We start from the raw sequence: 25,346 nt of genomic DNA, 5'->3' as shown, positions 1-25,346 counted from the left end.
GTTGTGGATATCGTTGAATCATGAAACAATGATAAATGATGATATAAACAAAAGTCCTCTGGTGATAATCATTGTTTAAAAGCACTGGCCAGGTATTTCTTAAACTTCTGTCAGAGTTCAAATGTGCCAGACAGTGTGTGGCCATGCGCTCGCTCTTCTGCAAACATCCCACATTTTAGCTTTTAAAATCCAGTCTGTTTGAAGGAGGCTGTTAAAGGAGCATACAATATATTTAAAAGGGAACTGCGGAGAAGTGTGTGGCCTCAAAACAGGTTAATATTATTAAATCGTCTCATATAACTATTGTCTTACAGTGCCTCTCAGCAGTTGTTGTGATGAAAGACTGTGAAAACATGTCTGTGTGCTTTAAATGCATTGAAATGAGTGCGTCAGGGAGAGATATGCGCTCAGTTTAGAAAGATTAGATTATATGTTGTGTAGTTGAGACTATTTTTACAACTTATATAACAACAAATGTGTTTCTGCTGCAATTTCTGTCCAGCTCCAATTCAAGATGCAACGTTTTTCCAATATCACCCAGTCTTTTTAATGAGTAGATTCAAAAGTCTGGTGGAAAAAGTCTTGAACGTAGGACCATAAATCTGCATTCCATCTCTCAATACCAGAGTGTCAAAGCAGTTGTGCCTAAACGGGTTAAACTCCTCTTTGTTTCTCTGGTACTTTGAAGTGGAGTGGAGCAGAAGTGTCCAAACTTGTCTTTTCCCCCTCTTTATTTCCTCAGACACGAGTGAGGACGCCAGGACAGAAGGACAATGGACATGATGGATGTTAGCTCCGCCTCCTCATAGAGACACTCGCTGACCTGAGATGACCCCACAGACCCCAGACACACATGCAATACTATCACTATAGACTTTTGTAGTAGCAGAACAGTGTGTCTAACTGTTAGGAACAACAGCCAACAAAAGTCCCACAATCATATCATAAACTGCCAGATTGGGGTTTTAAAAACTAATTTCCCCAAGAAAATATGAAATAAAATGCCCTGTATTTCAGTGCAGTTTGTATTCAAAAGGCCACAGCTCAATAATACAAATCTAGTCTAGTTGTATCTAGTAGTGTTGGTGGTATGTCGAAAAATGCAAAATATCATAAATGTTTTGGAGATACACAGTCAACCGGACACTGGTCCGTGCCCCAAGTGGAGGAGATCAAGTATATCAGGGTCTTGTTCACAAGTGCGGATATAAGCAAAATTAGTTTCCTCTGCAGGGTGGCTGGACGCTCCCTTACATGGGAAGAGCTCGGAGTAGAGCCACTGCTCCTCCAGCTGAGGTGGCTCGGGCATCTGTTCCTCCTGGGCGCCTCCCTAGGGAGGTGTTTCAGGCATGTCTCACCGGGAAGATGCCCCGGGAAAGACCCAGGACACTCTGGAGGAGTTGGAGTAAGTATCTGGGGAGAGGGAAGTCTGGGAGTCCCTGCTTAGACTGCTGCCCCCGCGACCCGGATAAGCGGAAGAAGATGGACAAAGTCAGACTGTCAAATGTTGTCCTAATAAAAGTAATAAAATGACCCCAAGAGACAAGGGAGTAAAGTGGTATTTTCCATCCCATCCCAAATGACCTATTTATTTAAGACACTGCTAAGAGAGACTGAGACACTGTGAATAGCAGAATGCACTTATTGGGTTTTCTACACAGTTTATCAATAACGGTGTAACTAACTAATATTAAGCTGATACTGAGTTTGATGTCAACATTTCATCCCTGAATAGCTTTTAATGTCCACATTTACGCGATGCACTTTTAAGAAGCACATATGCCTTCTCTACTATTAAATATGGGTGAAATAAGGTCAATATAATAATGCATTTTATTTATAGGCACCTTTTAGGACTCAACGTCATCTTACAATATGAAAGATATAATTAAGAACAATTAATAGTCAAACAATTTGTCCCTAAAATACACTTGGCTAAAGGCAACACAAAAGTTTGGAATAAAATGTGATATTTAATAACTATGAAAAAAGACCACAGACTTTTAAAATGCAGGTTGACAGTGCATTAAAGTGTCAGCAGTGACAAATACAGTCACTTATATCCCCACATAACTCTTCACAGGTGTCGTGTAAAAGGCAGTAGCAGCTAAAGTGAAGGTTTGAAAGAACTGAAGTTTAGAAAGCATTTCACAAGCAGCAGCTTTTCAACACGTTCACAGTCACATGACGACACACAGTCACATGACGACACACAGTCACATGACGACACACAGTCACATGACGACACACAGTCACATGACGACACACAGTCACATGACGACACACAGTCACATGACGACACACAGTCACATGACGACACACAGTCACATGACGACACAGTCTCTGTCTGAGCCGCTATGAAGAAGAATTAGTGAAAGCTCCAAGAAGAAAGACTCTATAAGTGTTGCTGTTTCAACTCCAAATCAACAGAGATATTTACTTTAAAGGTGCACTATGCAACATTTCTGCTTCTCTCCAAGGAGATGTTATTGCTTTGCTCAGAATGTTCCATAGTATGACATTAAATTCATCTATCTCCATGGAGACGAGCAGGTAACAAGCCCAGGCCAAGCTACAGGGATCAGAATGTTGTGCTTTAGACAATAAAGAATATGAAAGTCGATCCAAGCACAACTTTGAGGGAGATACGGAGAGAAAAACGTTATTATAAAATGGTTAAAAGTTTTTACAATCCTTTTTTTTTTAGCAGGAAAAACACATATTGTACTATTTTAATACCAAACTCTGGAGCATTCCAGGAAATAACATCTCCATGGAGACAAGCACACGATCCAACCTGAGGAGTTACATATTGCACCTGTTGGTCAACAAAGATTTCCATAAATAATGTAAAACTAAGAGTCTCCACACCTTTAATGGACTCGTTCTGTCGTTTCAGAGGTCAAACAGAGCAAATGGACAGACTTCCTTCTGCCCTTCTCCACTGGGCCTTAGACATCCCATTGAGGACAGGACTCGTTTAGCACTATTTACAGTCACATGTAATACTGAAACTATAGCCAGAGAGTACAAAGGTTTTATAAAGCTTAAATTACACATAAATCAGGATTCAACAAAGACATAAAGACTCACATTTACTACATTTACTTGAGTAACTTTTTAATAAAATTCCAAAGTTTTAAAAGCCCATACTTCTACTCCTACTTGAGTAATATATCTGCCGTGTAACCGTACTCTTACTTGAGTAAAAATGTTGTTTCCTCTTCCCAATGTGAGTAACTCTACTACAAGTTACATATAAAATCTCTCTTCTGCCTGAAGAGTGGGTCCAGCTCGACTCAGACGGTCCCTCTTCTGCCTGAAGAGTGGGTCCAGCTCGACTCAGACGGTCCCTCATCTGCCTGAAGAGTGGGTCCAGCTCGACTCAGACGGTCCCTCTTCTGCCTGAAGAGTGGGTCCAGCTCGACTCAGACGGTCCCTCATCTGCCTGAAGAGTGGGTCCAGCTCGACTCAGACGGTCCCTCTTCTGCCTGAAGAGTGGGTCCAGCTCGACTCAGACGGTCCCTCATCTGCCTGAAGAGTGGGTCCAGCTCGACTCAGACGGTCCCTCTTCTGCCTGAAGAGTGGGTCCAGCTCCAGTCTCCTCGTGTCCGTCTGTCCGTCTGTGAGAGTCGGATCTCTCCTTCACTGGAACTCCTCCAGGTTTCTACGCTTTTTTCCCAAAGAGGTTTTTTTTGTAGTTTTTCCTGGCCGAGAAGGAGAGTCTAAGGACAGAGGACCCTGGGACATCGTCCCTCGCCACCACAGGCATTGTCTGACTTCATCGCCACCACAGACATTGTCTGACTTCATCGCCACCACAGACATTGTTGATTCATTTCTCCCTGTGGCCCTCAGAGGCAACTGTTGTTGTGATTTTGGGCCTTACAAAAATAAATTGATTTGATTGATTTGAAATTGAAAATGATTTGTGTTTGTCTCGTGCATCATTTATCAATGTTTTGTTCCTCCAATTACATTAACTTCAAATTGTACATCTGATGTTCTTGGACCTATACTTTGTACTTGAGTTATACTATTTTGAAGTGACGTTCCTCTTACTTGAGTACAGTGTTTCTCTCGCGCTCACACTGCTACACGAGGCTTTGGATGTGACGGCATCATTTGTTGACAGGAGCTGGAGTAATGTTAGTTTCACATTTCTTCTGGAGCTCCGAGCGTGTTATCATCCTCCATTATGCAGACACAGGGATAATAACAGTCTCTGCTGCAGCTGACAAAGCTCTGCAGCTGATTGAAGCACAAACCACACAAACTCTAGTAGTACTGGATTATATATTGAGTTTACCTGGTCTGACAAACTGAAACACTTCATCTGGGGAGGCACGATACTGACACTTGTAGCGTATATTGAGTCAATCTAGAAAAACGTGCTGGATCTAATACTGTTCTCATATTTAGCCAATATCACATTGGGCCTTTAAGTTGATGTAATTAGAGTATTTACAGGCCGCTGTTTCTGTGAATGTCTCATGAAGACACGATGCTACACACATCTGTGCTTCAGCGGCGTGACAAAAAGTTTGAATCAGTTTTGTCAAACACTATTTGTATTTTAAAGAAATGAATGACAGTCTCTGCGGAATTGGTCGATGTCAGGTATCGATCTAAAGTATTGATACATTTGACCTTATCTTGATCCCAACCAACTACTGTGAACAACACAATAATATACAGATTTCAAAAGGACTTTTAACATTCTATCAAGCGATTCATTAAGCTTTCTCCTTGTCTCTGTCTCCTTGCTCCTGTCTCTTTGCTCCTGTCTCCTTGTTCCTGTCTCCTTGTCTCTGTCTCCATGTCTCTGTCTCCTTGCTCCTGTCTCCTTTCTCCTGTTTCCTTGCCCCTGTCTCCTTGTCCCTGTCCCCTGTCAATCACCCTCCAGTGGCAGTGGAGTGTGTGAGTTGAAGCCTGCCTTTGTCCTGGAGGACATTACGGTGAGCTCTTGTCTCTGTGCTCTGAGAGACGCCGTCAGCTCTTCTGCAGAGAACCTGACAGAGAACAGGGATTTCCTCTGAGATAAGGAGCAGAGATGAGCTGTAAATCATGTTGCAAAGTCAACAACAGACCTGAGTTGTGCTAAGGAAAATCATGAATAAATTCTGCCTTTTTAATATCGGTAAATTTATAATATATTATAATATTTAAATATTTCAATGCGATATTGATACACTCACATTACAATATAATATACACCATAACTACTAAGAAGCTCTGGAGCTATTTTAATGACACATTAACTTTAAGAGCAGCTCTGTGCACAGACACTGTTGGCTTGTGCCTGTCCCAATGTCAGCGCTTGTTTCCATACGTTAGTCTCATTAGAGGCCAATTAGCACTGCCACAGAGCTCCCCAAACGCTTTTATAACACCGTAAACACGCTCCACAGACGGCCTCACTCTGGAGCTCTGCGTGTCATTACTGCAATGCACCGGAGTCAGGCTTTAGGACATTGTGTATGATTATTATTCAGCAGCTGTAAAGTGGAGTTATATTAGGCTTAGAGTGTATCAGATACATAAACTCTAAACTACGATCGGGGCTAAACCAGGACTAAATCAGGTCTAAATTAGGACTACGGTAAATCAGGTCTAAACAAGGGCTTCACCAGATCACACTTAATTCGGTCAAAATAAAGACTTAACTAGTCTAATCTAACTAAGCCAGGTATTTTATAGTATTAAACCAGGACAGAAAAAAACACAAACAAGGACCAAGACTGACCAGGCCTTCATCCTCCACTGTCCAGGAGAGACACATCAAATGAAGGACTTTCCATTCCAGGTCAAACCAGGAATATAATAGATCTAAACCTGGACTCAACCAGGACAAACTGAGACTTAAAGTGCTTTCACACTTGGAAATTCACCACATTGAAACTGGGACTCAACTAACTCTGAACGCGGAACTAAACCTACAATTAGGAATAAACAAAGACTAGAAAAGGATCAAACCAACTCCACATCAGGACAGATATAAAATCAATTATCGACAAGTGTGAACTCTAATGCACACACCAATCCAAACCTGGACTGAGGACAGGACCAAACAAGGACCAAACCAGGACCAAACCAGAACCAAACCAGAACCAAACCAGGACCAAACCAGGACCAAACCAGGACCAAACCAGAACCAAACCAGAACCAAACCAGGACCAAACCAGGACCAAACCAAGACCAAACCAGGACAAACCCAGAACCAAACCAGAACCAAACCAGGACCAAACCAGGACAAACCCAGAACCAAACCAGAACCAAACCAGGACCAAACCAAGACCAAACCAGAACTAAACCAGAACCAAACCAGAACCAAACCAGGACAAACCCAGAACCAAACCAGAACCAAACCAGAACCAAACCAGGACCAAACCAGGACAAACCCAGAACCAAACCAGGACCAAACCAGGACCGAACCAGGACCAAACCAGGACCAAACCAGAACTAAACCAAGACCAAACCAGGACTAAACCTGGACCAAACCAGAACCAAACCAGGACCAAACCTGGACCAAACCAGAACCAAACCTGGACCAAACCAGGACCAAACCAGGACCAAACCAGCGCTTAGTACACCAGCTTAACGCACCAACAGAAAATATCACGATAAATACTAATATTGTAATTATTTTGAAAAATTAGATGATAATTAGAAGTTACTTATTAAACCCTCTAAAGCTCAAATTATTTCATATAAAAATATGAAATAAATCCATATTGAGCTCCAAAATATATCCCAAAACTTCTTCCCATCATCCATTGAACGATATTGTTTACTGTATATCTATATAATAAACACACCATATACACAAAAAAAGAGACAAAACCAGGTCTAAGAACAGGACCAAACATAAGAGAGAACTGAATATAGCAGTGCATTCCTAAGAAGGCTATGATGCTGTCAGTTAGCCATAAAAAGCAAAGTATAGTCATAAATCTATAGGACCCGCTTTACCTCGTGGAGACAATGCACTGGTTTAGTGACATATTAACAACGTTATCTCCTTCATTTCCATTGTGAGCTGCAAATACTGAGTCACACTGATAAACAAGGGGCCTTAAAGGAAATGACAACAGTATACAGCTCATTTTGACGAAGCCATAAGTCATAAAAGGTAAAGACCAGCAGAAAAATGTTTAAAACCAGAAAAGAGGAACAGTCGGCATTAAATTAAGTTTACCGTGACAATTGTTGACTGTTATTCTGTTGTTGCTTTTAAGGGTCAGATCAAAACCTTTTTATTCAGTCAGGCCTTTTAATTACAGCTGCTTTAGGGACTGATTTGACTGTATATTGTTGTATGTGTATTGCTCACTGTAAGTTCTTTATGTTTTTATTCTGTGTTTTGTGAAGCACTTTGTGACTTCTGTCTCTGTGAAAGGTGCTGTACAAATGAAGCCTGCGTAAATTCAGCCTGGAAGACCTAACTCCACCCATCTACATCAAGGCCTCCATGGAAGGATCCCTCTCCCCAGCGCCATCATCGCACTCAAGCGGGCGCCCGCCTGTCCGTCTGTGAGAGTCAGATCCCTCACTTCATCATGGACTCTCCCAGGTTTCTGCGCTTATCCCAAAGAGGTTATGCAGTTTTTCCTGGCCAAAGAAGGAGGGTGAAAGGTCAGGGGGCGTCTGTACCATGGCCCTCGCACCTGCTCCTCATCCCCAATCAACGCTCTCAAGTGACTCCTCCCCGCTCCCAATCAGCACCAGGCGGTCGCATCGGCCGCTCAAACCGTACTGTGACCCACCACCTCCCCAGCTCCTCCTCTACATTCCCCTCATCCTCTACCTTCTCTCCACATCTACCATCACCAGTCTCCAGGCTCCGGGGGAGACATCTAATACAAATAGATCATGGAGTGCCCATTATTGCGACGTCTTCCGCCGGGGTCTGAGCGCCAAATAACTCTCGAATAAAGCTTGCTCAACAGTCCATTCTCGTGGTCTCTTTGTCTCTCCAGGGTGAAATAAAAAAAATATTTTAATGTACTTACTTACTTACTTAACAGAAATATAATATGATCATTTTGTATTATTCCAGATCTTCTAGCCTCAACATTGTCTTCTTCACACACACAAAAAAAGAATAATTTGCGGTGTATATAATATATCAGATGATGATGTTTCATAGGGTGTGATATCCCAGGGCTAACCCAGTTTCTCCATTTGAAATCGCGTTGTTTCACTTCGCGTTTGCCTCCAGTTGCCACTCTGTATTTGTTTGCTTCTAAAGGGCCCAAACATCTTAAACGTGCGCATAAAAAGTGCCTCTGCGTCTGGTTTTACGCACGTCCAAGGTTTGCAGAAGCCCTGAAGGAAGCGAACGCACTCAAGGCGACGCCAACAAGCTGCAACACGCTGGAGACACGGGCCACGCACACTGCAGGCACCCACTCTCTCTCCCCACTACTGTGTTTATGAAGTAGTGCAAGAAGAAGGAGCAGGCAAGTATTTTATGCGCAAATACACGTGCGTCTCCCGTGCACTTGCTACAAAAAGACAAAAAAAACACACCATCCAATGATCGCGATGAATTGAAGCGCGCTGGTGGAGTTTGTGCGTCAAAAGTATGTGCAAGTGTAATATTTAGAGTTATTCCAACGCTGGGGGAAAAAAAAGGTATTAAACTGTCTATTTAGTCACACAAACTCGAACAAAGCTGCAAGCAAGTTCTGGCAATCCTGGCTGTCAAATGATCCATAACTCCATAACAACATTGCATCAACGCATTTGTTTTCCACATTTGACGCAACATGAAAACACATTGATCATAGTTTTGAAGTGTTCCAAACAGCCTAAAAACACATTGAGTTGAGATGTGAGGTGCAAGTCACGAACCTGAGAAGTCGGAGGAGCCTTTGGTGAGGTCGCAGAGCACTCCGAGCCACGTTATTCCCAACAGGAGCGTCAAACTAGCGGCTGAGACACTTCCATCCGGGCAGTACATCCTTGTAGCCTCAAAGTGGGTGAGATTCTCCGTCACATTGAACGGTCAGAGGGCCACGATTGCGCTCGAGGGGTCCGAGCGTCCACCTCATCCTCCTCCTGCTACCGGGGGGGAGCAGCAGCAGTGCACCGGGACCCGCTCTGGAGACCAGGAGCTGCAAAAGTGTGCGCGGTGAATCCGGGTTTGGCGCACCAGGCGGCGGGCAGCAGGCAAGAGCGCACTCCCCCCTCCTCTCTTCAGCCGGCGTGTGAGGGCTTTTCAGAGTGTGTTTTGATTATAGGACGGGGGAGGCAGGGAGGGAGAGGGGTGAGAGGAGTGAGGGCCAGAGAGGGCCTCCTGCAGGAGCGAAGCGCGGCTGCAGAGATTTCACTGGTTTAAGTGGTTCCCATCTTATTCCGGACGATTTTTTTTTTTTTTTACTAATCCGACTGAATAGAAATGAGCCATAATTGAACTTTGTGAAGCTGATAATGCACTGCTGGCCTCTGGTTCCCGATTTACTCTTTAATAAGTGCTCACAAGCTGCACGAAGGAAAATCTGATTTTGTAAGTGCAAATTGGACGTTTGTTGGGTTTGACAATTCCAATTTCAGAGCTGACGCAATCACTAAAAAATACACTTATAAATTACCCCCCGTTGGAATTTTTAAATGTGACTTTACTGCTTGCTTCCTTGCATGGAATGTTCAGTATGGCATTAAACTTGCATTTATTCAATTGTGGGTGTTTTTAATTACACATACATCTCACAAAATTGTCATTCTTACTGTGAGTGGGCTTGCCTCTCCAGAGATCTGGCTGACTCACTTGGCCCAGTGGCGTCAACTGCTTACTTATAAAGTACTTGTAGAAAATACGAATCAAAGTAAAAGTTGTATCGTCGTCATCGCAAGTATTAACTTTTACACCGCAACTAAAATTTGGAACATAAACATCTTCAAACTTAATTTTAGAAGCATTTTAGACGAGTCCAAAATACATAAACAAAAAAAAACAGTTTAGATACCAATTCAATTCATAATTTGCTTTACCATTCATTTATACATTTTAGTTTATATTTAATTTAATACTTTTTTCCTCTCCATGTCTCTGACGACACTCTGCCGCCATCTCGTGGACACTCTTTGTCATAGCACTACCACAAACTAAACGCGCGGCGATCTTCTTCCCCTCCTCGGCCTCCGTCCTCACACGTGACAGCGGAAGGTCAAACATGGCGGCCTGCTGCAGAAACCTCGACAAATGTGGCAATTATTTACGATTATTACGGATTCACCAGCTTCAAAATGAGCGTAAGTAATGTGGAATGAACAATCCACCGGTTTGCTTTCATTAGGACAATGACAGCGCAGTATTTCGTAGATTTGTGGCCTGTGCTACCTTATGAAGCTAACGTTAGGTGATGCTAAATGTGATAGATTCTAATTAAAAACAATCGTTTTTCCGTTGTCATTGACATTTTTCGTTGTCATTGACAGTTCTTAATTTTGAGCATTGCTGTATTTTAATGTAGTATTCTGCTGTTTCCTGTAGATTAAGCACTTCAAAAATATGCAAGTGACAATAAAATATAATGAAGCAATTCTTGCAATAAATATCTTCACAGTTGATTATTTTAATGACATTTGAGATATTAAATGTTCCTCTCTCATATGTGTGTCTAATGGCTGTTTTAAATGACTGTAAGAGGGTTCAGTTTGTGGCTCATCAGTTGAAGGTGAACTGTCTGTGTGTTTGTGTGAATCCCTTATGGAGGTTTCCACATGTTTGGTGTCCAGTCTTCAGATGTGTGCATTAATGTAGCTGGGTGTGTTCTTGTGCAGGGTTGTTGTCCACATCGTCGTGTCGCCTCGCCCCCAGCAGTGACAGTGACAAACCAGGCAAATTCACCCCTCCGTCCAAGCCTGTGATCATCGACAAGGCACAGAGCAAAGCCTCTCAGCGCAAGTATGACCGTCCATACCACAACATGACCATAACCAAGTCCATTTGTAAAGATAACACATTGACAGAATTTGAGTTCACTTTGATAAAACACAGCTTAGTCATAAATGTCAATTAACGTTCTAGAGTAGTCATTTAATTGATAAACTTCCTTTGCATCATGCTGTTCAATTGACTGTATCTGAACTGAACCCTGCCCTAGTAACAGAGGTGGTAGAGGAGCCAAATGTTCAAGTAACAAGTTATTCCAAATAAAAAAGAATCATGTAGGAAAAGATTAAAAAAGCTAGAAAGAATTACTATCTGAATTTAACTTTGAGTTTATACTTTTAAGTTAATGTATAATGTTAAGTAGGGACACAACATTAAATAATACACAAATCATTAAATATTATCATCAGGAAACTCACAAAGTTACTCACAGTTGGAACCAAAACTCTTTCTCAAATTAAAATACTGTAACACTGTCAAATACAGTACTCATGTAGGAAGTATGGAGTCTGAAAAATACCATATTTTCTGGAGTATAAGTCGCCCCAGCCAAAAAATGCATAATAGAGAGGAAAAAAACATAATTAAGCCAAAACTATGAAAAAAGGTGTGACTTAGTACGAAAAATATGGTACCCTGAGAATTACAATGTTATGAAAATGTACTAGACTAAACCTAACTAACCTCTGCCAAGACTGTATTACATTTTCTCACAATTAACATCATTTGTTTCATTTTGAGGTTTCTGAGCCCTGAGTTCATCCCTCCTCGACAAAGAACTGACCCTCTCAAGTTCTTGATGGAGCGCAAAGACATGATCCGCAGGAGGAAAGTTCTGGACATCCCGGAGTTTTACGCCGGTGAGTAAAACAATAGCATTTGCACACATGAATTCATCCACAGTAGATTTGAACTGGTCTGTTGTTTCAGGAAGTGTTCTGGCTGTGACCATGGCCGATCCGACTGCCAGTGGGAAAGTCAACCGTTTTGTGGGGATCTGTATTCAGAGAGGGGGGGCGGGGCTCGGGGCCACTTTTGTGCTCCGGAACATCATCGATAATCAAGGTGAGGGTCATAGTTTTACCGTCATAACGATGAAACCTGCGTTGCACCAATGAAATTTCCCCATGTGGGACAATAAAGGAATATCTTATCTTATCTTATCTTAGCTTAAAAGAGTAAAGGACTTTATGCAATGAAATCTGAAAGTTACAAAACAATAGAATATATGTTTAAAAGGGACATTTTCTGTTAAATAGTTGGCCTATGCACGTGGTGGTGGTGGTGTATTTTAAAACATACAGTAATTATGTTTATGGGGAGGTTGTTAGCATGTATGCTAATTGATGTGCTAATCACTAATGGTAGCAATCTTCACAAAATTCTACCCATGGTAATATTTTTTGTCTAGGCTCCTGTGTTTCTATCATGTGGTGGAGTGGTTGTCAGTCGCTTATGGATATGAATGTGTCTTTTTCAGGTGTGGAGATCTGTTATGAGCTGTACAACCCTCGTATCCAGCAGGTGGAGGTGCTGAAGCTGGAGAAGAGGCTGGACGATAACCTGTTGTACCTGAGAGACGCTCTGCCCGAGTACAGCACTGTGGACCCCAACATGAAGCCTGTGACTGCGCCCTCTACTGGAGAGGTGCCTTTCAACAAGGTCTGTTACATCTCGTATACAATATACATCTTGATATGTTTTATCTATATTTTTCCACAAGACAGTTTTTTAAGTCTGGAAATATAAACGTGGGCAAAGTGTTGTCCCTGTGTTGTGATGACCAGTGGACCAGGGAACATTTATAAAGTGCAATCCCCTTAATGGCGGTTGGCTTTTGCGACATAAATACAAAGAAAAGACTACCTGAAAGTAGTCTACCATTAAATTGTTTAATTACTTTTTATTAATTAGATATGGACATAGCAATTACATTGGACAAACCAGATGCATTGTTTCAAGTGAAAATGCTGATTTTCATCACCTCTCCATAGGAGGCTTTTGAAACAATTCAATAAAAACAAAACACAAATGGGAAAAAATACTGTAAGTATACTTTAACAACAACATGAACTTTACCCTAAATGATCAAGTGTGTAACTCTGCCCTGATTTCAGCCACAGTTTTAGACATTTGCTGAAGAGGTTGAGGTCAGTCTGCAGTTTTAAGTCATCGTGAAGTGAGTTCAGTGAATTGAAGAAGTCGTCGTGAAATGAAAAAAGCAAAAACAAAAACTGGACTGTCCAAAAGATGTTCTGAACTTTGGAACTACAGTCTCCCCAGACAGAGGCTCTGGTGTTGGGTCTGAGACGCACTGACGCCTGACAGCCAGACCAGAAAACAGTGATGACATATGAGAAGTCAAACATTTGAAACACAGTTTCAATGTGCTAAAATGGACAAAATGTTCAAATGTTTTGGATGATATCACAATGATGTCACCTCCATGGGTTTTCTGTCAAATACCTTAATCGCCTGCTTTTACAATGATATGACTGGTTTAAGAGGTATGTGACCATGAGGTGAGATGGTGAGGGAGATGTGAGAATATCAGAGCATGTAGACATAAAAGAGCAGATTCATGAGACCGTCTGAAACAACACTTTTGAAAAACACTCAACCTGGTTTGAAACTTTAGATTCTACTCCTAAATTTTTAGTCTCTTTGACTTTTTTAATTATTTAATAATGTATGCATGCATTAAAAGGGCTATCTGAAGAACAAATGGCAACAGCAAATTGATCAGTATTTGAATTAAAAAGACATAGAAAATATAGTAGTAATAAGAACACTTGTACCAGTTAACACTTGTACCAGCAGGGCCCACAGCGCAGTCTGCTGGACAAAAGCATGAACTTTTTCACATCCTTAAATTATTTTAATCACTTTTTATTGAAGGCATGAATAATTGCATTGTCCTAAAGAAATGCCACATGAAAGAGGAGTTGCTCTTTGCATTTCTTTAATCGTATGTTCTCCAGAACATATTCTTTTGTCATCAGACTGGATATTTACAGATGTTTTTGTGTTTCTTTAGTTGCAGGTGAAGATGCGTCCCAAGCCGTGGTCCAAGCGCTGGGAGAGGCCTAAGTACAATGTGCAGGGGATCGCCTTTGACCTGATCCTGAGCGCGGAGAAGCTGGAGCACGCACAGAAGTGGGCCATGCCGTGGGTGGAGTACGACATGCTGAGGGAGTACGACACCAGCCGCCTGCAGGAGGACATTCTAAAGGAGGTGCAGAAGGAGATGGGACAATGAACACAGACTTCATCTAAAGCTTCAAACAAGAGTCAACAGATGACTGCAGCGGTGGGTTTGTGTTGAGATTCAATATAGACTTAACACTGACTGGATTCAAAGGCTGAGAATTGAATGGTGTAAAATGTTAATCTAACTTTTGAAGGAAAGAACGCTGAGAATTGACTTGTTCTAATGGTTTCCACTTGTCAATAAAACTCACTTGACGTTGTTTTTGGAGTGATTCATGCATATTTGAGTCATGTTTGTTTTCTTGCATTCAAGTCGTGCATTTAAACTGATTCATGATTCAGCCCAGTCATGTTTCCATTTTGGCACCTTTACAGAAATGTCACTTTCTCCTTGTAGTTTCTCAGCCTTTGACATCTTGCCTTCAACACATACATGGAATGAAGTTTGGAAAGACTGTTTCTAATGTAAATAGTAACACATATGCAGAATTTTATACAATAAAAACTTAAAATGAAAATATTGGTGTTCTTATTAGGCCCGAGCGCCACAAGCTGGCGAGAGGCCTGCGAAAGTGCGCACATAGTGCGCACAAAATCGAGCGCGAAGTGCTCGCCCACTTCCAAACACTCACTAACGCACTCCTTCACTCACGCACGCCCCGTGCATACTAATTAGTAGTAGGAAAATGGAACATTACTGTTGTAAACGGGCGAAGCCCGTGCAAAAGTGCGCACTAAACGAGCACTTTACATTGGGATGACGACTGCGAAGCGGTCGTCATCCCCTTTGTAAAGCACTCATTTGCCCTAAGTAGCTCACGAATATGTTCCCCATCTCTTGCATGTTCCGTGCATATAAGCATGTAATGCAAAAATTGAACATTATTACTGTTCAGAGGGCCAAAAACACAAAGTGGGCAGAGCCCACTCAAAATTAACGAAAGTACCCGTCAGTGACCAGGGACCCACACCATGAGGTAGGAAAGCGCGAGCGCTTTCCGAAAATGTATAGTTTATGATATTTGAAAAATGGGAAACATTGTTTTCGCATCGGAATATTATTCTTTCTTCTTCTTTCTTTCTTCTCGGGACCAACCCCCCTATTTTTCACCCAGTGAACATTGACGAAAAGTCACAAGAATTTGCACACCTCTAAAAATCGTGCCTCTCTACATTCTGGCTATTTCCATTTTCTAAAATTAAAAAAATTGGCGCGTCAGCCCCCCCAAATGTACCAAAAATGCATTGAGAGATAGGAAATGACCCCAAAAAAATCTGATCGTAGAATCATGAAATTTGGCGCAGAGGTAGATGGTGACAAGAGAAGTAAAAAATATTATTACGGCAACGCCGTCCGCCCAACCAAATGTCGGCCATATTGGTTCAAAAATGGCTAAGCATGACTCGGGAGTTTTTCCAAATGTCGCCCCTCCCAGGGCGTTGGCCCTAAAAAGCTGAAATTTGGTGAAAATGCTACTGAGGAGTGGGACATCAAAAGTTATTCAAATTACATTTATACCTCTCACGGTCTCTGAGCGGCGAAGCCGCAAACTGTAGCTAGAATTTCAGAAATCTCCCAAATTTAACATTTCTGCCGTTTGCGCAGATAAAGTCCGAATTGCGTCAAATTAGAATCAGTTGTTAAACTCTTTGCCCTAAACCTACTTGAAGTGAAATAAATAAATTTGGCGCCACAGCGCCCCCTACAGATTTTATATGGAGGTTAAATGTTTAGTTTTGCGAAATTTTATGAAATTTGACACACAACTCAATTTTGGCATCCCCATCAAAAAAGTCAATGAGACCCATGTCATAATTGTTATGGCGTTGCCGTAGCGATGACCGAAACCTCCCATGTTATTCCAATGGGGAAATCGCCAGAACCTGTTTACACTTTAGACTTTCACAAACTCCTCCCAGGGCGTCAGCCCTATCAACCTGAAATTTGGTGAGACTCATCTTCAGGACCATCAAAAGTTATCCACATTTTTATTCAAAGAGTCACGGTGTCTGTGCGGCAGAGCCACACGTTTTGCCAAGAATTCAAAATAAAATTGCTTTTTGAATGGTAAAACAAAGGGGAGAAGATGTGACAGCGTCACAGATTCAGCAGTAGGCGTAATAAAAGGACAATTGGGGCGCGTTAGCGCCCCCTCCTATTGCGGCGTGTTTTTAAATATTTTTCTTTATTTTCCGCCAGATGAGATTTTGATTTGAAAACAATATGCACAGAGAAAGACCATTTTATGTTCATACTGTGCAATTCAAATCGTTTGCTGATTAAAATATAAAGAGAAATGTCTATCCAATACATTCAGATTGATAATACAGGTCAAAATAAGTCCATGTTTAATAAGGTAATGTCCATAGTGTTTCTTACCTTTACCACTATGAGGCGCTGTTCCTCCACAAATCCCTGCACAGCTCCTGGTGTGTCCTGGGCTCACAGTTCTCTATAGAATAAACGCCCAGGTTTGTACAGTGTGACCAGTCTTTAGTGGTCAGTGATGTCCTGCTCCTGCCTCAATACTCTCTCAGGCTGTCCCTTAGTTGTTGTAAGTTTCAAACCCACTGCAGAGGTGGCTAATTATTACATTGAATCCGTTTTATACAAGCAACTTCCTCATTGAAGAGCAGTATTAGATTTTATTGTTCAAATCTTAGGTAACATGTTTATGGTCTTTGCTCACCAACTTCCCTGTGATGGAGCGACTGTGTCTTATACTGTACATATGATATTACTTTGCCAAACTCAAGTCTCCACCAAGACTAAACTGAGTTCAAATCTGAACCAGAAGTGTGAAGTCACTAAGACTATTTTAGATTTAAGGCGAGACATCTTTTTTCTGTAATTTTTATTCTTTTAATTCAGATTCACGTAAAAACGTTCTTCTTGAAACAAGAAATCTCTCCAATCTGCAGATTTGCATTATTTTTAGTTAATCATCTTACATCCATAGTGTTTCTTATATTGCATTCAGAGGTCCCAATTATTTGCAATTTCAACACATAAAATTGTTTATTTTTAGGCAAAAGTATTAAAAAAAATGTATAATACATTTTACTGTACTAGATCTACCCCTTGACTAATATATTTTGTCAGTACTCAAGTACATTTTCCCACCTCGTTTTGCACTCTCCACTTTGGAAACCTGGCATTCCCGGCATGCTTTCTTTCACAAAGACCCGCAGTTACACTCACCACCTTGGCTGAAAAAGCGTGGATCACTGATGGTACGTTCCAGGTTCATTTGGCCCGTATAAAACCCGTGGAGTTCTCTTTTGTGTTATGTCTGCTCCTCCTGTAAGTGCTGTACATAAACAAGCCCATGCTGTAATCTGTCCTTATTACAGAGCGAGGGAGAGGAAAATGGCTCCAAACAGGTCGGCTGATGTTTATAGACCACACACAATCCTCTATGGGGCGAGAATACAAGAAGTGTAGTGAATCTGGCCATTACGCTAAAAGAATGGGCTCGTAAAGTCTGTTTTAAAGGTGGATGGAGAGACAAAGTGAGTTTTACCTACACCAGTTTGACACATCGCTGTAAAGGAGGGCAGCACATCACAATAACAATGATTTTAAAAGTGGATAAAATGTATCACATGAACTTGTAGTGTCATCTTATAAATGCATATGTGCTGGGAATCATTCAGCCCCACCTTCCTTGGTCATCCAGGATTCATAGAACTGTAGTTACATACGTAACTCTCGGTTTTTGATATGTTCTGTATTTTTTTGCTTGTGGCAAAACAGCTCAAATACTATATTATTTTGTCCTTTTCAGCTCTGTCAAGTTCCAAAAAGTGCTGTTATCCCCCGGAGTTTAGAGTGATGGAAATGACTGAAAGGCGCTCTCAGGTGGTGCAGTGGTTAAGGGCATTGCACATGTGCGGCTGCCACCGCTGTGCCATGGGTTTGAATCCAGCCTTCTACATTAGCTGAATGTCTATTCCCACTCTCTCTGCCCTTTTCACAGCTGTCCTGTCAGATAATGCCTACACTGTGTGTGAAAAGTGAGCGCTTCCTCTAAATAAAGTCCTCTTTTTGTCCTTTTATATCTAAGAACTTATAGCTTTACTCAACATTTTATCAAATAATCATTTTTTGGTTTTGTTGAATTTTTTATTTATTTAGGTCAGCAAAAATTAGGCATTGACAAAAACAATGTTGAATATATTTTAGTTGACGGAATTAAGACAGCATGAGCCCGCAGAGGTGAAAGGGGAGTGGCCTGGGCAAATGTCACTAATTTAAAGTGCGTTTAACATTTTAACAAAGAGAGGGTAGAGACATTTTGGCAAATGTTGAGGTCAGGAAGTGAATACAGCGCTGGGGTGGTGACAATCACATATGTGCAACACCTTAAACCACTATGTCACCTGCAAACATTTGTTACTAAATATAATTTCAAGGGATTTCTGTTTCAGGTCCCTTTTTGCAAACTTCAGGCTTTTACTGAGGAGTAGCATCTGTCTGGCCACTCTACCAGACACAGGCCTGATTGGTGGAGTGCTGCAGAGATGGTTGTCCTTCTGGAAGGTTCTCCTTTCTCTACAGAGACATACAGGAGATCTGTCAGAGTGACCATCAGGCTCAGTTTGGTCGGGCGGCGAGCTGTAGGAAGATTCTTGGTGGTTCCAATCATGTTCCATTTGATGATGGAGGCCACTGTGCTCATAGGAACCTTCAATGCTGCAGAAATGTTCCTGTACCTTTCCCCAGATCTGGGCCTTGAGTCTCATGGCAGCAGCTGTGTGTGTGTGAGTGTGTGTGTGTGTGTGTGTGTGTGAGAGTGAGTGTGTGTGTGTGTGTGTGTGTGTGTGTGTGTGAGAGTGAGTGAGTGTGTGTGTGTGTGTGTGTGTGTGTGTGTGTGTGAGTGTGTGTGTGTGTGTGTGTGAGTGTGTGTGTGAGTTTGTGTGTGTGTGCGTGTGTGTGTGTGTGTGAGTGTGTGTGTGTGTGTGAGTGTGTGTGTGTGAGTGTGTGTGTGAGTTTGTGTGTGTGTGCGTGTGTGTGTGTGTGTGTGTGAGAGTGAGTGTGTGTGTGTGTGTGTGTGAGTGTGTGTGTGTGTGTGTGTGTGTGAGTGTGTGTGTGAGTTTGTGTGTGTGTGCGTGTGTGTGTGTGTGTGAGTGTGTGTGTGTGTGTGTGAGTGTGTGTGTGTGTGTGCGTGTGTGTGTGTGTGCGTGTGTGAGTGAGTGTGTGTGTGAGTATGTGTGTGAGTTTGTGTGTGTGTGTGAGTGTGTGTGTGTGTGTGTGAGTGTGTGTGTGTGTGTGTGAGAGTGTGTGTGTGTGTGTGAGTGTGTGTGTGTGTGTGTGTGTGTGTGTGTGAGTGTGTGTGTGTGTGTGTGTGTGAGTGTGTGTGTGTGTGTGTTTTTTTAATATATAAATTTGCACAGGATTCCAACAACCTTCTTTCACATTGTTGTTTTAAGGCAAATAATGAATTGAAACCATACTTTTACTCTTACTTGAGTAATATGACGTAACATGGCACATACGTGGGTACAAGTTACTCTTTCCACTGTGAGAAAGTGACAAAAACGTTATGTCAACAATATGAAAGGATTCAAACATTTGCGCTTACGCCTAATCTCAAAATATGATTTGTGTCCATCCTTTGGAAATAGCACACTATGTTATTTTTTTTGTCTGTTTGATTGCATCAATAACTAGTTTCTTTGAATACTTACTTAAGTCATTATTTATATAATATATAACGTTACTCTACCCTGGATAAAACAGACTTTCTAAGTGACTTTCCTCAGACACTTAGCGGGCGACATCTGCACACACGAGGAGCGGTGGAACCCGATCCTCAGACAGCGAGGCAGACCATGCGGGTCGGAGTGGGTGCTCACCCTCCGCCTCACTACATCCTACAGTGTGGCATGTTGGGCTGATGATAGCTAGTGTCATACAGCTGTGAGGGTCAGCCCAAGAATGTACGCACAGGAGGGACACATCCTCTCATTGATCTTCTGTCTTTGACGTCCCATAACTTTCTGAGGGTGAGAGAGAAGAGAGTGAGGGCGAGTGAGGGTGATGGATTATTTTAGGGGGGAAGTTCTACAGTTCCCAGGGGCCGAAGCCGTTTTCATTCAGACACAAATATAAGGCAAGGGGTGTTACCTAAAGACACATACTGTGCAAAATTGCTTTTTTGAGCTTTTAACCATGCTATAATTTTGTTCTTTCAGCAAAAACATACCTGGGGTTGTAATTTGCTACATTCACACGTGTTTCATTAATCCTGTTTATGAGCTCGTCTTCTCTGCTCCTGCTCTGAGCCTCACAAAAACCCTAGATCTGGAGGTATTGTTTCCTGCATTCTTTTTAGAATCCATAAATCATATCAATGTGTGTGTATATTAGGGGGAAGCTAGTTTTAGTTTTTTCCCTCATGGTAATTCCCTGACACGATCATGATGAGGGAAGGCCTTTGTAGAGAAAGTCATGTGTTGTTTTCAATAGATGCATTTCTTTGTGAAAGGCAAAGGTAAGCAAAGCAAAGGTTCTCAAGAGCATGTTTAAAGACCCAGAACAAGACCCGTAACTATGCCTAGTGGCGTCTGTTTTTTTAATCTTACTGTTAAAAACATTCCAAATAACGTCTCCATGACAAGCAGGTGGCGGACTCTTCACCGGAAAAGTTATATATTGCACTTTTTATTGAAATTTTTGCACGTCTCATTCATATTTACACTGTCTTGTGTGTCATCTGTTGTTCCTGTTTTATTGTCTGTGTCCATAAGACATGTGCTGTGGGAGCCCAGGCCACCCATGGGCGCGGGTAAATTACAGCCTGTCGTTTGGAGTGTGTGAGAAAGGGAGAAAGAGAGAGGGATGAAGGAAGAGCGAGAAGAGAGAAGAAGGGATGTGAAGAAAGGCATGTATGGTAAAAGAGAGAGGGAGGGGGTGAAGAGAAAAGAGAGAGGAGAGAGAAAAGAGGAAGAGGAGGAAGAAGAAGAGACGCAGGAAGGGTGAAATTAGGGAGGAAAAGAGTGAAGGCAAAGAAATAAGAGAGCGTATAAAGGGGGAGGGGGGAAAGAGGGGATTGAAAAAGAGAGAGGATCCGCAGGGGCCACCACCAGGAGTTTGGCTAAATTAGATAAAGAAGCTTCACCATATGTTTGCAGAGAAACACGCAGGGATTAGATAAGGTGTCAAGTAGAACAACGTCAATTGATGCTTTATTTTAATGACGTTTTTGGTCATCATTTTACGTTTTGTTCATTGTAAACTGCAATAATGATCAAAAAACAGGTTAGTAATAGAAAACAGGTCCACTGACTTCCTATTTAAAACTGCAGAACTGATAATGTTGAGGGAAGAAGAATGATAAGCTCATGAAAGTAGATTCTACACTACATGTCCCCTTTAACATGTTCTTATCACTGTGTAAGCTTTTGCTGTCCCTTAAACCTGCTCTATTCACTCCATCCAATACTTTTCTTTGGCTCATATTTTGATTGGGAGCGTAAAAGGTCCTGTATGTCGGTGCTCCGGGGGCCAAGCAGCTCAAATACAAGTGCAATTTCAGCGCTGAGATGCATTTGAGTGCGGGAATCATTTCAGGATCCTGAAGGACCACCTGATGACATCACAAGGTGCATTCTGAGCTCTGGAGAGGGAGACAGGCTACATATCTGCGATGAGCATGAAGGAAACAAACACAATTTCATATATGTTTCTGACAGAAAACAAAAAGCAAAAACGAATAAAAGATGTCCTGTGTAACTTATCTGGTGGAGAGTCAGTTGTGCTGGTTTCCATGGAGATTTTACCACCAGGCCAAGGTACAGGTCACATCTGTGGAGACGGCATGTTTTTTTCTTTTAATGCATTTAAAACATGAACAAGTGCTTTGTGAATAAGTGCATAATAGATATGTTTAATGCCACATTGTGTAACAGTCCAGGCAGTGTAATAACAGAAACGTTCCATCGCGCACCTTAAAAACTATCACAACATTAGCCCAGTCTTCACAAAGGCACTTGCGCTGGCCTCTCCTGTATCCTCCTTGTTAGTTGTCGGCTCCGTCACTCCGCACTGGACAGCTGAGAGGAAGTGTCCGTGCAGCAGCTGAGGTTACGAGGCTCGTGTCCCAGTGTTCCACATTATCTCCTCCAGCGGCCTGGCTGAGGTCCATCGTTTTCACTCTCCACGCGCTGTCCCAGACATGTGTGAAGACGTGTCTGTCAAAATGTGGACGTGCTCAATATGTCACAGGTAATGCAAGGGTTGTATTGTGTATAGGGTTGAGTTGTAGTTGCAGTGAAAGAAGTAGTGGTCGCGGTAGTAGTAGAACCAGGTTATGCAATGCTGAGTGTATAGGATAGTATGTTAGTAGAAGTAGTACTTAAATATTAGTAAATAAAGTGGAATTATATTTCACTGCTTCACGATAATAACAGATGAATTCAACTGCATTATACAGTCAACTTTTGATTGAGTCAGAACGGCTATGTTTGCCCCCAAAACAAAGTATTTAGGTGCTTTGTGAAGAGGGACACAATCTGCTGGTATGATTTTAGATTCCTTTGAATGACTTCATTTAAAAATCAAAATTATATGTAGTAAAACATGTTCTTGGACTTGTTAATACAAGGAGCTATTAAACATATTTATTCAGACTGATCAACGAGGTAAACAGCATATCAGATGTCACTGACTTCACCTGGTTTATAGAGCGTGTGAATTTGCTTGGAAATGATTCAAAAACATTTTCTATTCATGCCTTTATTTCTTTACACTGGCGAGTCTGGTTGGGCCATGTATTTGCTCGATGTTGAGTGACAAACGATGCCTGACAATGGACTGAGGAACCAGGTTTAAGCCATATATCTTTCACATAATGTGTTGATAAAGCGAGGAATACGTTTGGACCGATATTATCGGTCCAAACGTATTCCTCGCTTTATCAACACATTCCTAGCATCCTAATTATTCACCGCAATGAGTTCATAAGCATTTCACAAGAACAGAGTTTTGCTGTCATGCCACGCCACTAACTACACCTAGTGTTAACTCCTCTCATATCATAGACCTCATCACCGCTTCCAAAACCACCACCTGCACTCTCGACCCCCTCCCAACGACTCTAACCAAGGCTTGCCTCCCTGCTCTCATCCCCCATCTCACCACCCTCTTCAACCAGTCTTTATCCCTCGGCCATGTTCCTTCCATCTACAAACTGGCCTCCATCACCCTCATCCTCAAAACACCCACCCTAGACTCCGCCAACCTCTCCAACTACCGCCCCATCTCCAACCTGCCGTTCCTCTCAAAAACGCTGGAACGCATCGTCGCCGCCCAACTTCACACCCACCTCCAGTCAAACAACCTCTATGAACCCCTCCAATCTGGCTTCCGCCCACTTCACAGCACTGAAACAGCCCTGGTCAAAGTACTCAACGATCTCCTCACCTCTGCAGACTCCGGGGCCCTCAACATCCTGTTACTACTAGACCTCAGCGCAGCCTTTGACACTATAAACCATTCCATCCTCCTACAAAGGCTGCGCCAACTGGGTGTTGAGGGCTCTGCACTTGACTGGCTCACATCCTACCTCACCAACAGGCAAGAGTTCATTTCCCTCTCCGGTCACTCATCCACCCTCTCCCCAGTAACGTAGGGGGCCCCCCAGGGCTCAGTCCTCGGCCCCCTCCTCTTCATCTGCTACATCTTCCCCCTTGGTCACATCCTCCGCCAACTCAACCTGGACTTTCACTGCTACGCTGACGACACCCAGATATACCTCACCACCAAATCCACCCAAAACCCTCCCCTCAGCCACATCGAAACCTGCATCTCTACAATAAAATCATGGCTCACTCTCAACTTCCTCAAACTGAACAGTGACAAAACAGAGCTCCTCCTCATTGGCACCAAATCCACTCTCAATAAAACTGGTCCCTTTTCACTCAGCATCGACACCTCGACCATCACCCCCTCTACCCTGGTACACAATCTCGGTGTCATCATGGACCCACCCTCTCCTTCACTCCCCATGTCAGCCACATCGTCAAGACCTCATACTTCCACCTCCGCCGCATCGCCAAAATCCGACACTGCCTCACCCTCCCCGCTGCTGAATCCCTCATCCATGCCTTCATCTCCTCCCGCCTCGACTACTGCACCTCCCTCCTCACTGGCATCTCCTCCCATTCCCTCCACAGACTCCAAATGGTCCAAAACTCCGCTGCCCGCCTCCTCACCCACACCCGGTCCCGTGATCACATCACTCCCGTTCTCCGCTCTCTCCACTGGCTCCCCATCAAGCAGCGCATAAACTTTAAAATACTCCTCCTCACCTTCAAAGCTCTTCACCACCTTGCCCCCCCCTACCTGTCTGACCTCCTCATCCCCCACCGCCCCACCCGAGCTCTCCGATCCTCCTCCTCTCTCACCCTGGCTGCACCAACATCCCGACTCAAAACTTTTGGCGACAGAGCATTCTCCCGAACAGCACCCCGACTCTGGAACTCCCTCCCCCAACCTGTCCGCCACTCTCCCTCACTCACAACATTCAAATCCCGCCTAAAAACATACCTCTTCACCCAAGCCTATGACCTCCCCTACCCTAGCCTCCTCTACCCCATTGCCTACTCTTCTACCCCCTGTTACATCCCCATCTTTTTCTCTCTACTTCTTCTGTCTTGTTCATTTTATCTGTATATTAATTTGTATTGTACGTGTTGTCCCCCCTGTCTGTAAATACCCCCCCTTTTTTATTATGTTCAGCGTCTTTGGGTCACTGAAAAGAGCTATATAAATAAAAGTTATTATTATTATTATTATTATTAGTCTGCCATTACTAGCATTACCTAGCTGAGCCAGCTAGCCATTACTTACCTGTTTGCAGACTAAAAAACAACAACAAAATGATTTATTTGGTGCAGACAGCAAACAGCAGCCTTTTTTACACAAATAGCTGCATTAACGTTATATCTGTCCTGTACTGGGGCAAAACTAATTTTACTTTATAACGTGAAAAAATTGGCTATATCCCCTGAGGCCAATAACAATGCTGGAGCTGCTTTTTGGAAACTGCTTCATGTTCCCCACTGTCAGACGGTGTAGGAAAAGTATTCAAGGCGTTTATATCAACTAATAATGAGGGAGCACAGTTACAACGTGGTTAAACGCTCATAAAAGTGGATTTGAAACAGACAGTGATAGATGCAACCACATAATGTCCACAGTACTAACTAGATCTGACCCCAAACCTAGCTG

At 42.6% G+C, this 25,346-nt stretch overlaps 2 protein-coding genes across 2 annotated transcripts in view; one reads left to right on the top strand and one right to left on the bottom strand.

Annotated features, from left to right (window-relative positions):
* The window catches only part of LOC140361090 (protein eva-1 homolog A), a 94,051-nt gene extending 85,013 nt beyond the window's left edge, over positions 1-9,038 (bottom strand). Inside the window, exon 1 of the mRNA XM_072446710.1 lies at positions 8,857-9,038. Coding sequence (XP_072302811.1) covers positions 8,857-8,965 — 109 coding nt within the window. The 5' untranslated portion in view covers positions 8,966-9,038. The remainder of the gene's footprint in view (positions 1-8,856) is intronic.
* Positions 9,039-10,143: 1,105 nt separating this feature from the next.
* mrpl19 (mitochondrial ribosomal protein L19) lies at positions 10,144-14,538 on the top strand. Its single transcript, XM_072446767.1, has 6 exons — positions 10,144-10,257; positions 10,789-10,912; positions 11,642-11,760; positions 11,831-11,965; positions 12,381-12,562; positions 13,938-14,538. The coding sequence occupies exons 1-6, from the start codon at positions 10,179-10,181 to the stop codon at positions 14,157-14,159; spliced, it is 861 nt and encodes a 286-aa protein (XP_072302868.1). The 5' UTR covers positions 10,144-10,178; the 3' UTR covers positions 14,160-14,538.
* Positions 14,539-25,346: the final 10,808 nt, after the last annotated feature.

This window comes from Eucyclogobius newberryi, unplaced genomic scaffold (genome assembly GCF_026437365.1).
Source record: "Eucyclogobius newberryi isolate DKJ021-1_F unplaced genomic scaffold, fEucNew1.0.hap1 SCAF_1, whole genome shotgun sequence".
Classification (NCBI taxonomy): Eukaryota; Metazoa; Chordata; class Actinopteri; order Gobiiformes; family Gobiidae; genus Eucyclogobius; species Eucyclogobius newberryi.
Note: the sequence above shows the minus strand (reverse complement) of the source record. Positions and strands in the feature narration are given on the sequence as shown.

Coding starts and splice junctions, on each gene's coding strand:
- mrpl19 (XM_072446767.1), top strand. CDS start 10,179: ATGGCGGCCTGCTGCAGAAACCTCGACAAATGTGGCAATTATTTACGA. Junction 10,258..10,788: donor TCACCAGCTTCAAAATGAGC/GTAAGTAATGTG, acceptor GTTCTTGTGCAG/GGTTGTTGTCCACATCGTCG. Junction 10,913..11,641: donor AGCAAAGCCTCTCAGCGCAA/GTATGACCGTCC, acceptor TTTCATTTTGAG/GTTTCTGAGCCCTGAGTTCA.